Here is a 13,710-nt window from a genome sequence, read left to right as displayed (position 1 = left end):
AGTCTCATTCGTCAACATGGTTTGACCTTTCTCACAAGAGCCATCATATAACGGACACTTCTTACACCTCTTCACTAAATGATTTTTCAATCCGCTAGTACTCCCACTAACAGCTGGTATTTCGGTTTTGCAATAGTTGCATATTCCTATTTGTTGTGTCGTGCCATTACTCAATTTCCTTGTTGCTTTTACACAGTGATCCCAATATGGGCTTCCGCTTTTTCTTTTAGAAGGCAGAGGAGGTTTTTCTACCGAATCTTCTAGTGCTCGCTTTCGACTTGTACCATCATCATTTGTTGAATTATCGGGTGTCTTTGGTGGTTCAGATTCCTTCCTGAAAAAATAACAACAAACAATATTGTTTTAATTAAGCTATGATCGGTAACTAAACTGAACTATGAGAAATAATTACCTACATTAAATGATGAGAAAATAAGAACAATATGACCTACTGATGCAAATTTTGACACATGGAAATACATGTATCATTCATAAATAAATTTTTTTCTACTATTTATTCTATTCTTGGTATTAGCAGAGGAGTAAAAAATGATAATGATATACTTGTATAGGATAATAACGAGATTTTTGTATTCATAGAAATAATTAAATAGAAGTAAGAAACGTATAATCTGTCACCACTAAAAGTTGGAATAAGAAAAAAGTAAAATAAATACTCCATGTTTCTATTGCAGCACCAACTATTAATTAAATTTTGAGTACAATTTATATTTCTCGTTTATTCGCAGCTATGATTCATATTCATGTAATCCATGTATTGAGAATGCAGATTAGGCAACTGCTTAATATCTACGAAGAGAAATTAGTCTCAGTTATGGGCAGTTTATGCATAATGATAATACACAAAAATTTAAATAAATAAACTACAATCTTTAACAGAAAAGATACGATACCTTGACTGACAAGAGCGGGAAGGGTCGATGATAGCGAGTTGTGAAGATGGATCCATGATGTAAGATCCAAACTCCGAAGAATGAAAGGAGTAAGACTCTCTTGCAGCGTGAATGTATATCAGAATATGAGATTGCAGGAGGAAGATGGTAGATTAGGGTTTAATGGTTGTCAATTATAATATATACGTAGTACTTATTTAACTAAAGTCATATATTTGTTTGAAAAGATTTGATTTCTACATGTAAAAGATATGTAGAATTGTGAATTATAATATATACTAGGTACTTATTTAACTAAAATCATATACTGTATTTGTTTGAAAAGATTTGATTTCTACATGTAAAGATTTGATTTCTTTGGTATGAATTTACTTGATATAATTTAAGCATATATATTTATATCGGTATATACCATATTTTCGATATATACCTAAAATTACGGTATATACCTAAAATAACGGTATATACCATATTTTCGGTATACCCCGGTATACCCCGGTATATGAAAATTCATACCGTTACCCTACCGAAATAAATCGATAAGGTATCATACCTTACCGAAAATTGCGGTATACCGAAAATTCGGTATTTTCGGTATTTTTTCGGTACGATAAGGGCGGTATTTCGGTATTTCGGTATTTTTACCCAGCCCTACTGAGAGCTGCTATCGGTTGTTGCTGATTTTCTACAATATGAATGCTCAACTTTTAGATATCACAGTTGGGCAACTTTTTCTCAATAATTGGGAAAAATAGACATAGGAACACAACAAAATGACTAGAGGTGAGCTCTAGAAGAATGCTTTGATGTGTATTTTTCTCTTGGAAAGATCTGAATTTGGTGGGACTCTTGCAACCACACACAACCTCTATTTTCATCAGGAAAAGAAATACACATAAAATCAAATGGAAATCTGAAAAAAAAAAAATTCAATTTGAACTAATGGAGAAGAATCAGATAATTGCACAGACGGTGGCGAACGAAAGCTGATCGGAATCGAAACTAGGGCGTCGAGCTTGAGCAGCGAGAATATGTAGTTACAGGCTTAAATGTTGTTCGGAGTTGCTTGGATAAAGTGTTCAGCTGTGTTTTCATAGCCTTTATACCAGTGTAGTATTTTACATATCCATTTGCACAAATAACACAGCAGGGTGAGGGTGAGGGTGAGGCGTCGAGCAGCAATTTTTTGTGGGTATTCCCGAAAAATCTAGAAGAATAATTACAAACATCCTAACCTTGATTCAAAAATGGAGTCGCCGGAAGAGATTCAGAATTTGGGCGCCGCCGGGAAGTAGGCAGATTGAGAGAATTTAGAATGAACTCTCAATCGCTATTGTTGTGAAGAAGAGATTGTGTCTGAGTTCTTTTTCCTTTTTGGTTTAGGGTTAACATTTTGATGGGTATAATTGTATTTTGCTAAATTAACTAGGCTTCCATGATAAATAACATAGGATTTTGGGTAGTTACAAATATGATTAAAACATAGGATTTTGGTTGGGCTTTGTGCGGGCCGGATATAAAACACGGGCTACTATGTTTGGTAACATAACTACCAAACACACAAATAAACCCAGATTACTTTCTTATCTCAGCGAAACATAGCTACCAAACGCAACCTTAGTTTATTAAAGAGGCACTTCATACATCCCACGAGAGAATGCACTCTTTTTTTAATCTATTTCATAAGAATATGCATTTTTTAAATATTAAAAAAAAAATCTTTGTATAAAGTCATAAATATATTAATTTTAATCTATTTCATAAGAATATGCATTTTTTAAATATTAAAAAAAAAAATCTTTGTATAAAGTCATAAATATATTAATCACTTATATGAAATGAGCCATTAGAATATGAATATGAGTTATTGATAAATAATTTAGTAATAAAAAAATTATTATTACTCGTGGTTCCGAAAAGAAATAAACATGAAAATGAAAGAGTGCAAATATAGAAGATTTAGGAAGAAAATTTAAAACTAAAAGAAATGTATAAAAGTAATAAAAGCATATCATTGTTATATAAACATCTTTTCGTAGTAGTAATTTTTTGTGTAAAATTTCACAGTATTACTATTTCTTCTGTTATTAAATAGTACTCCATCCGTCTCACAATCAGTGGCGTATCCAGGATTTTAGATTAGGGGATACGAAAAAATATCTGAACAATCTTTTTCATTGTCTTAAATACAAATGTCTTGTATAGAGGCGAATATAACGACTAAACAAGAAATTATATAGTTTAGAAATAATTTTTTTGGACATAAAATATTTGAGTAACGTTTTAATCACTTTTTATAAGATAATAGTACTAGTTTTTAGAGGTGAACCTTGTGAAAATAAATAATTTAAGAAAAATATCTATTATTATAGAAAATAAAATATATAGATATTTTATTAGTTATAAATGTTTCGTATAGATATGAATATAATTGCTACACCATTGTTAAAATAGTTTATAAGTAATTTTTTTATTAGTTGAGAATTAAATTAAGAAGTATATAAACTTATTATTTCTATTGATTTAGCAAAAAAAAAGTATACATCTATTCTTTCAATTTTTGAAAAAAACTAAACCAAAAAAATAAATCCATTATTTTTAAAGTAAAAGGCTATAGTACTTTTAATTGTTTGAATAAAATAAAACATGAAAAAAGTAAACAAATTGTATTAACAAAACAAAACTGAAAAAGATTTGAAATAAGTAAAATGATATAGAAAGTTTAATTGTTAGAATTAAAAATAAAAGAATTGAGAAAATAAAAAGTATAGAAATCAAAGAATGAATAAAAAAAGGTGCAGAAATCTAAACTAAAGATTGGGCAATAGAGAAGATTCAAACTCTGACCCTAAGCTTTGAAAATGGGAAGCACAACCACTTGTCCAAAGGAGCCTTTCAATAAAAGTATCTCAATATATGGTATTAGTATTCTAATTTGGAGGTACAGTTGTACCCCTTTGTTCCAAGGTGGATACGTCATTGCCCACAATAGGAGTCATTCTTATTGCGGGCATGAATTTTAAGAAATACTCCATAAAATATAGTGGGTTGGAAAAGTTAATAGAATAGTATGAGAATCATTTTTTTATACTTAGTTTTTTTATAATAAAATATGAGTGAAGTGAGTTAGTGGAATGTAAGACCTACTTACCATTCATGGTAAAAATGAAGTGTGACTCTTATTATAGGAAGAACCAATATGATGAAGTGTGACTAGGGATGTCAATTCAACCCGAAACCCGTGGGCCGGCCCGAACAAACCGGTAAAATGAGCGGGTTAGGGTTGTAATTTTATTACCCGAATACAAAACGGGTTAAACGGGTTGGCTCGAACGGATTGCGGGTTGGCCCGATGGGTTGTAACTTTTAATTAAAAATTATTAAGTTTAGGGGTTTTTTTTATATATTTTTGAATCTTCAATATTTCTACGTAATCATTAGTCTTATTCAATTTTCATTCTATATTTTTCCACTCAATCCCAAAATATCAGCTTTCAAGTTCCATCCCAACTCATTATTCCACTGTCCCATCATCTGCCACTAGTGTCTTACCACCACCAAAGCCAATCAAGACAAAATTAAAAAATAACTCATCAAAATCTTAATATATTTATCATTTTAAAATGATTAATGTAAGATGTGATTTTTAATTTTCACAAAGAATTAGTTACGAACAATGCTAAAATAATGACACAAACACAAGTTTTAATTTATGCAGTAGTTGATCGAGATGAAATGCTTCTATCCAAGTATTATTGTAGAATACTATGAAAATATGAAGATTTTATATGATTCTAACTAAAAAGAAAAAAAGTATCTAAAACTTTAAATCATTTTATAGAAGAAAATTTTGATGCAAGAAATTATTTTCGAAAGCTTTTAGGCCTGAATAGCCCGATGGATTAGCCCAAAACCCGGCGGTTTAGGGTTAGGGTTGAAAATTTTTAACCCGAAAAATCCATAACCCGAATAGTCCGGTAACCCGAGTGGATTGGCCCGAACCCGAACGGGTTAGCCCGATTGACATCCCTAAGTGTGACTCATATTTTGGAGGAGTAACAATTTAGAGTTATTGATCCATACAAAATAAACAAAATGAAATAATACGAGTCACAACGACTATGTCAATTTTTTAATTCTCAATTAATTTTAAATTTTCCTTCAATAACGAAGCCATGCGTAAAAAGAGTTTGGCCTTCGAATTTGGAATTTGGATGTGAATAGGGGGCTTAAATCAATTTACTGAAACATAAAGGACTATTACGTAATAAACAAAGCGCTTTTCTTTAGAAAATAATAAAAAAAATCCATTTTCAGAAAACCGCCTACTCCACAATTCAAAAAACTAGCTCGTTTTGCGCTCTTCTCTCTCCAAATTCTCCCACTCAATCATTGTTGACACTTCAAATCCAAGATCTAGATCGAAACAAGGAGCTCGCGGAGCAGATAGGAGTCCATTTCTTCGATTCATCGGAAAAAATGGAGATCGGTGAGTGTCAGGAGATTGATCTCGAACTTGAAGCCGACGATCTCATTGGGGATTTTCAGCTCCCAGGTTTTTGTCTTTAACTTTATGGCTTCTCATTATTATTATCGTATTAGAATCTATTCATGTGTAGAGTAATTCTAGTTTTGAGGCGCTGGAGCTGCGATGGTGTTAGTTTCCTTATTCAGTTTAGGTTTGGGGATTAATAGACTCACTTTCTGGTCATGCTTGCCGATAAATAATTAAATTAAGAGATTGAGCAGTATTTAATTCAAATGAAGTACCCTAACTTATGCCAATGAGGCAAAAATCATGAACTGTGAGTAAAATCAGGGTATTTTACAGTAGCAGTGTTAATTTCGTAGTCTGCTATAGAGTTTTCATTTTGTGTTTAGCTAGCAAGGATTTGTTTGTAACTATTTTTGATTGAATTTGTTTGCTATAAGCATTGACTTTGAAACATTGCAGAAACTGTGGATGCTATAAAAGTAGGTGATAGTGTTGGCTTTGATGTGAATGATCGCTTGCCCGAACTGCATGAGTCGTCAGAACCTGAAAGAAAGCAAAGAAATGGAAGGTATAACATGCGAAAAAGCCTAGCCTGGGACAGTGCCTTCTTTACAAGTGCAGGTAATCTGTCAAATTCCCAGCCTGTATAGAATTCAGTTTTTTGGAACTCGATTTATAGTATACTTTTCTGAACTTTCAGGAGTGCTAGACGCAGAAGAATTGTCGAGCATGATTACCAAACCAGATAAAAAGGAAAAGCATATGTTACCAGGGATTCAAGAAGACCTTACAGGGTCAACTGAGTCTATCTCCACTCTTCAAAGTGATTGTTTGACTCTAGAAAGCAATGAGGATGATTTGTTTATGGACATTAGAGCTTCCATCCAAAGATCCAGTAAGAAAGCATCCAACTTCACTAATTCAAGCCGTAAGCTACCAGCTATGGTGCTAGATGGCACAGCCCTTTCATGTAAGCAAGATGTTTCTATTTGTGATTTTCCAGTCTTTTTTCAGCTCTTATACAACAAAGATCTGTTCAGCTTGGTTTATGATCATGTCTTTTGAATTTTGATTAACTTGTTCATGTATTGGGCTCCAAATTTTGCATATAATACTAATATTATATTCAAATGCAGCCCCCAAGAAGGAAGATTGTGTTTCTCCTCAAAATAAGGTAAGGCTGTTAACCAAGAAGTTACTGATTGAAATTGAGTTTCTTGATTGTTTTAAACTTGGTCCCTCTACTTCAAATGTGCAGTGCCCAAAACCATGTCTCAAGAAAACTAGTGGCCTGCAGACTGTCCGAACATCAAAACCTCAGCTTAAACCAATTGGGAAGCTAGCACCAGGAAGACCAATCAAGCCGAATCCTGCTCAATCACAGGTGATGTTGCCATGTTATTGCATATTTGTGGAAAAATTACAGCTTTGAAGCCGCTTCTAACTATTATATTCAAAAAGGAAATTTGACTTACCTTGCTTACGTTCACATCCTGACAAACTTAAATGCTTAACATTGTGAACATACACTCGCTGTCTATATGCTATATTTCTGTTGTTTCTTTTCAGATCACTAGCCATTTTACTATTCTAGTCTATCACTATTATGAAAGTGTCTATCCTTACAAAATTCGGTATACTTAACATCCTTGCATATTTCAACTTACGAGGATAATATTGTAAAACATTTTGCTATTTGTAGGTTTTATTTATTTGATACTCCATAGGATATATCCTTTTGTATCAGTTTTTAAAAGAAATGTAACAAAATTAATTTAGATTACTTTTTTTTTAAACTCATAACTTTTACATGCACCACGCATACTGTTTTGCTAGTCATATGAAATGGTTGATAAGGGCACTGGTTGTAGTTATGCTAATTGAATTACAAGGGCTACATGATCTTTAGACTTGATAGATTTGTGCCTTTGCATGCTCCGAAGTGAACTGTAACTTAAATAATTGACACGAACCATATCAATTAGGCTGGATCTACTGGTAAATCTGGAGAGATGAATTCAGTCGTTCCCAAACGACTCAAAACCATTAGCAGTTCTGTTCCCTCCTCAACTGCAGCAAAGCGAGAGTCTGTTGGGACTAGTCGTCTCAAACCTGAATTTGGAAGCTCTAGACAAGGTAACAAAAGGGTTAACTGTTAAGAACATTATGTTTTGATCATGAAGCATTTCCTGATTCTGACATTGTTAACTTGACAGGATCTGTCCCTGGCAAAGTCACTCAGCCACCCAAAGTATCGGCATTAGGTGGTACAAGAAAGGTGCAGCCAAAGCCTGCTGTATCATCAAAGTTTTCTTCAGTAGGCTCTTCAACTACAAGTAATGTGCCTTCGACAAGGTCCTCTACTTCAAGTGACAGCTCTATTAACACATCCTCTGGCAAAGCTACTAAACCTACACTTATGGTTGCAAGACGGAATCTTGGCAAAAGCACCACCAGTGGTCCTGGCCCATCTGGTTCCATCCCTAATACTCCATCAAGAGCTCTACCAAAGAACAAACTGCCAGCTTCCAATCTTTCAGCTTATCTAAAGTCTACTAAGATTTCCTCAAGTGTCTCACCAGCCAGTTCAATTAGTGACTGGTCTTCAGTGTCATCAACAACATCTTCTGTGGCCAACCTACGATCTAGTAACTCAAGGAGCAGTATAGATACCAGTTCTTGTAGGTCAGTGGATGGTGATAACCTGCGTTCGGATCCAAGGCATATGGTAGCCGGTCGAAAGGCTGAAAGACAAGGAATCCGGGGAGCTATCTCAACTTGCAACACTTCAAAAAAATCCACAGCAACATCCGGTACCCTTCAGGTTCCTATCATACCATCAGGATTACGATTGCCATCAACGAAATTTGGCTATTTTGATGGGGTTAGTCCTCACCTCTTTAACATTTCTTAACATTAATGGACATAGTTATGCATGAAATTATGAATCCACTTATCCTTTACCCGTAGTTGATGCTTATGTCATGTAATTTGCTCACAACTGTCTGCAACTGGAACACTTTTAGCTTTTCTTTTCATGGATCACTTCCTTAGCTATATTGCTAAAATGTTATGACTTCCATCTGCAGTCATCGTCTCGCACTCCTGATGGAAATCAGCGCTCTCAATCTACATTGCACCCTGTGATTCCCAAGAATGGTGCTGCTGCATCCACTCCAACTCGAAGCTCAAATGGGAAACTGAAAAGTGCAAAGGTTCCAACGGCTAGAATGCCAACTTCTTTGGCTAACTTAAAGTCTCCAAAGGCTGCATCCCCTTCCCCATCTCATGAAAAGTCACATGGTTTGGTAAAAGCATCTAGTGCTTCAATGGATGAGACTAATTCTTCTAGCTTATCTGCTGGAGTTAAAACTAGTGGAATTGGAGAAACTTATCAAGAAGCAGTGGAAGTTCAGGCTTATATCGAAGTTGCCACAGATGCAGGTGCTGATGACATAGACAACTTAGGCAAATTGAGGTTGACTAAAAACATGACGCTTGAGGATATCAAAACTGCTACTGCTGATGGTAACAATGCTTTGGAATCAGAATCTCTCAGTCAAATTGGGGATGGTCTGGTTATGATGGATGAGCTTAAGATGAACTCAGTTTCAACTTATGAAGCAGTAAAGAAAGATGAAGATCCTGCTAATTATCCAGAGGAAGGGGTCACTGGAGACAAGACAGGCATATGTGAAAAAATTCTCGAGCCAAACTGTCAGCTTCCTACTGATGCATCAGAATGTGCGTTCTCTTCTACTGCAGCTGCCTCCGAGGCTGCAGCCCGCAGATCAGCTATTTCTGTCAACGATTTCTCCTGTGATAGTCCAACAGAACTGGTTATCCCGGTTGCAGTTGCAGAAGATATAAGTGTTGTATTGCCTTCTTCAGGTTCAGAATGTATTGTACAAATTGACAGTGATCTAATCAAGGACGAGCCTGAGAAGAATTTGATTCCAACCTCTGGAACAAAGGAAAATGATACTACCAAATGTGAAATGGGAGGAGGATTAACCGAAGGGAACAAAGGCATACATCAGGAGCCGAACTGTCAACTTGTTAGTGATACATCAGAATGTGCACTCTATTCTACTGCAGCTGCGTCCGAGGCTGCAGCCTGCAGATCACCTACTTCTCTCAACAATTTCTCCTGTGGTAGCGAATGTGTTGATAACCCAACAGAGCTGGTTATCCCGGTAGCAGTTGCAGAAAATATAAGTGTTGCATTGCCTTCTTCAGGTTTAGAACATTTTGTACAAATTGATGATGGTCTAATAAACAAGGACGAGCCTAAGAAGAATTTGATTCCAAACTCTGGAGCAACAGAGAAGGATAATGATCCTACTAAATGTCAAGGGAAGAGAGGATTAACAGAAGAGAACAATAGTGATACATCAGAATGTGCACTCTATTCAACTGCAGCTTCCTCCAAGGCTGTAGTACACAGAACCCCATTTGCTTTAAAGAATTTCTCCAGCAGTAAAGAATCTGTGCTCTCTTCTACTGAAACTGCATCCGAGGCTGCCTGCAGATCACCTACTTCTCTCAAGAATTTCTCCTATCGCAGTGAATGTGTTGATAACTCAACAGAGCTGGTTATCCCAGTTGGAGTTGCAGAAAATATAAGCGTTGCATTACCTTCTTCAGGTTCAGAAGATATTGTACAAACTGACGATGGTTTAATCATGGACGACGAGCCTGAGAAGAATTTGACTCCAACCTCTGGAGCAACAGAGAAGGAAAATAATCCTACTAAATGTGAAGGGGAAGGAGGATTAACAGAAGAGAATAAAGGCGTACATCAAAAAGATCAGGAGCCTAACTGTCAACTTGTTAGTGATTCATCAGAATGTGCACTTTATTCTGCTGCAGTTGCCCCCGAGGCTGCAGTAAACAGAACCCCGCTCTCTTCTACTGCAGCTGCCTCCGAGGCTGCAGCCTGCAGTTCACCTATTTCTCTCAAGAATGTCTCCTGTGGCAGCGAATGTGTTAATACCCCAACAGAGCTGGCTATCCAAGTTGCAGTTGAACAAAATATAAGCATTACATTGCCTTCTTCAGGTTCAGGATATATCTTTCAAACTGACGATGGTCTAATCAAGGATGAGCCTAAGAAGAATTTGATTCCAGCCTCTGGAGCAACAAAGAAGGAAAATGATCCTCCTACTAAATGTGAAGGGCAAGGAGGATCAACAGAGGAGAACACAGGTGTATATCAAAAATATCAGGAACCGAGCTGTCAACTTGTTAGTGATACATCAGAATGTGCACTCTATTCAACTGCAGCTGCCTCCGAAGCCGTAGTACACAGAACTCCGTTTGCTTTAAAGAATTTCTCCTGCAGTAACGAATGTGTTGAGAAGTCTACAGAGGTGGTTATCCAGGTCACAGTAGCAGAGAATGCATTGCCTTCTTCTGAGGAGAAAGAGAACAGCTGATCTAGACTTTGTTCTCAGTTCAATCAGAATCAGTGAAGGTTGCTCATGATGCAAATGAAGCCATTTTCGCTCGACATCGACTTGGGAAGAACAGGCACAAAGAGAAGGATTTATTTCTATTTATGAGTTGCCAACACATGTTCTCTTACTTTCTTTTTGTTTTCTCAGTACTCAAAAAATGTCTTAGATTTGATCTTACTGCTGTTGATTGATTTGCATATAAGATTTCCAACACAAATCAATTGGATTTACATAACAGGCTATTTGGGAGATTTGGTTGTGAATGTTTTTGTAGATTCTATGTTTCTAATAACACTACGAACAATGTACATTAAGACATAGCTGTTTTTATGTTTGCATGAAATTCTAGTTTGTCAAATACTCAAATTCCTATACTTGAAAAAATTGATTTGTTTTGAATTTTTGGAACTTAAAATTTTTGGAGATTGAATAAAATACAAGGAGAGCCTAACTTTTTTTGTATATAACTAATAGAAAAAGAATTTAAAAACTCAAAAGGTATAAATGAGACGAGAACTAGAGAATATATCTAAATGACTTAAAATTCTGATCACCAAAATATCCAATCGAACTTGAAACTAAAAATAGCCAACAAAATTCACTGAATGCTTGTTCATGAACTCTTACATATAACGAAATAGAAGTTTGACATAAACTGAAGACAAAAAAAAAAAGTAAAACCAAGATTCAGCATTTCATCAGAAACATTAGTAGCAAAATCACTTAAGACCTAGGCTTCTCCTTCTTCTCCTTGAAAAGGGCAAGGAGGGAAACGCCCGATACTTTCACCACCTTAAATCTAACCCCGGGAATATCTCCCACAGCATGACCCTTCCTTCCAAATCCGGCAATCAATACTTCATCCTGTACATATAAAATAAAGTTTAGCCAGAGAAGATGAAGAACAATCAATGATAATCCAAAAGATAGAGTAACTAGTAATGGAAACCCACATTTTCTTCGATGTAGTTTAAGCAACCATCGTTAGGTACGAAGGCAGCAATCTTCTTTCCGTTCTTAATGAGCTGAACCCTAGCACACTTACGAATGGCAGAGTTAGGCTGCTTAGCTTCAATGCCTCTGCAAACACAGAAAAAGATTTTATGTCAGTTTCAATTACTCACAAACAGAATATGCGTAGGTAGAATAAAATCATTTGACTTCAGATATGGAATCTCACATCTTCTCCAGCACGATGCCCTTAGCATGTGACGAACCAGCAAATGGCTTTTTCCATTCATTTCCAAGGTGAGACTTCTTGTATGACTTGTCAGCCCACCTCTGCGTTCTGCGGTGGGACTTGAGCTTGCGCCCGGCTCCCATTCCACGTGTCTTTCTATAAAATGGTTGGTAAGAACGAGAACCAGTCACAAAAACCAAAATTGCATGGTAACCAGTGTTTAATGAATTCAGTTGCATTTTCCATGGAATAAATACAACAAGAGACAGAAACTACCACGAAGCCAACAAGTGAATTACAGCCATCAGTGAAAACCTTTTTTAATCTTTAGAAAGGTTTGACACCGCATTCGTAACGAGCTAATCTTTGGTAACCTCAGTGTATCGAGCTATGATCATTGTACATACCAATCGATTCCATGTACTTGTCTAGAAACCATATAAAATTATCTAACAATTTTGAACCAAAAGCTCCAATCTCACTAGAAATCCATACAAAACTTTCCAATTTAAAGAGTTAATCAACTATGACAAAAAAGAGCCTTAGAAATCCACTGATTATAAACTCTTTTCACAACCAGCTATGAATCAGATTACAAATCTAAAACTAATAGGTTGGCGCAAACGAAATTAAACACAAGCACATAAATTTGCAGATAAACATACATAATCTATACATGAGACAGATCTGAATGAAACCAACATCAACCAAAATCTTCCCTAAATCACTTTCCCATCCAAAAATTTCATGCGATTAGAAATCTCAGAGCCTTCTCTTATCCAAAAAAACACGAACTGAATCATTGCAAACAAACATAAATAGAAAACTGAGCAAAAAAGCTTCTTCAAAGAGCGAAAGATACACATCAAGGAAACATAAGGATAATTAAGCTAGAATTGGATAAAGAAGATGAATTAACATACCCCATTGTTGCTGATTTTTGAAAACGCAGAAACGGAGAGTAGCGCCTGCAACTTTTAGCTTGAGCGAATGGCGTAAAACCCTAATTTGACGACATAATAAATAGGAGCTCAATTTTCATATTGGGCTTTTAAGCCCATAATGAGGGGACTTTTAATAATTGGGCTTTGTGGAGTGCTCGAATTTTATTGGTTTTTTTGCAATATTATGTCGCTTACTCATATTTTAATAATTACTATAATTTTTTATTTGATGAAAGAGTGCATCATAATTCATATAGTACACGTATCCCTTCTACCGATAAATCAAAGGTTTGAGTTTATATAATCGCCATATAAATGACAATAATTATTGATAAAAAGTTTAAGATTCTTGATTGATATTTCCTCCGTAGCGTCTCACCTAAATTGAGTCATTTCAATTTTTTTAGTAAAATGCATAACATAATTACTAGTAGGTAGTACTTTATAATCTTTTTCACTTCTCTATTTTATTCTTTCTTGGTCTTTATTCTTTTATTATAACATGTGTCCTATGATATAATGCACTTAAATATGACACGTGTTAATAAAAAGGCATATTGCGAGAATATCAAAAGTTGGACCAATTTCAGATCAATCTCGTAATTTAAAAAAATATTTGGTTATATCATAACTTTGACATTTTTATCAACGGTCTCATAATCTTGAATTTGCAAGAAAATATGCATGATGTGAGACTATAAATTAATCTTGTTTAATA

At 35.3% G+C, this 13,710-nt stretch overlaps 2 protein-coding genes across 2 annotated transcripts; one reads left to right on the top strand and one right to left on the bottom strand.

The window, feature by feature from the left end:
* The first annotated feature begins 5,250 nt into the window (after positions 1-5,250).
* LOC125209130 (uncharacterized) lies at positions 5,251-11,131 on the top strand. The gene is made up of 8 exons (XM_048108739.2): positions 5,251-5,469; positions 5,869-6,030; positions 6,110-6,379; positions 6,546-6,583; positions 6,668-6,793; positions 7,395-7,545; positions 7,626-8,293; positions 8,499-11,131. The coding sequence occupies exons 1-8, from the start codon at positions 5,394-5,396 to the stop codon at positions 10,845-10,847; spliced, it is 3,840 nt and encodes a 1,279-aa protein (XP_047964696.1). The 5' UTR covers positions 5,251-5,393; the 3' UTR covers positions 10,848-11,131.
* A 254-nt stretch (positions 11,132-11,385) lies between these two features.
* LOC125210712 (small ribosomal subunit protein uS12-like) lies at positions 11,386-13,076 on the bottom strand. Its single transcript, XM_048110288.2, has 4 exons — positions 12,972-13,076; positions 12,049-12,204; positions 11,822-11,948; positions 11,386-11,732 (listed from the first exon to the last, which is right to left on the bottom strand). Exons 1-4 carry the CDS (start codon positions 12,974-12,976, stop codon positions 11,592-11,594), a joined length of 429 nt encoding a protein of 142 aa, XP_047966245.1. The 5' UTR covers positions 12,977-13,076; the 3' UTR covers positions 11,386-11,591.
* Between the last annotated feature and the right edge of the window lie 634 nt (positions 13,077-13,710).

The sequence above is a fragment of the Salvia hispanica genome, chromosome 3, assembly GCF_029641045.1.
Source record: "Salvia hispanica isolate PSC_SH4W2 chromosome 3, Shi_PSC_v1, whole genome shotgun sequence".
Taxonomy (NCBI): domain Eukaryota; kingdom Viridiplantae; phylum Streptophyta; class Magnoliopsida; order Lamiales; family Lamiaceae; genus Salvia; species Salvia hispanica.
This window is presented reverse-complemented; position numbering and strand designations above follow the sequence as displayed.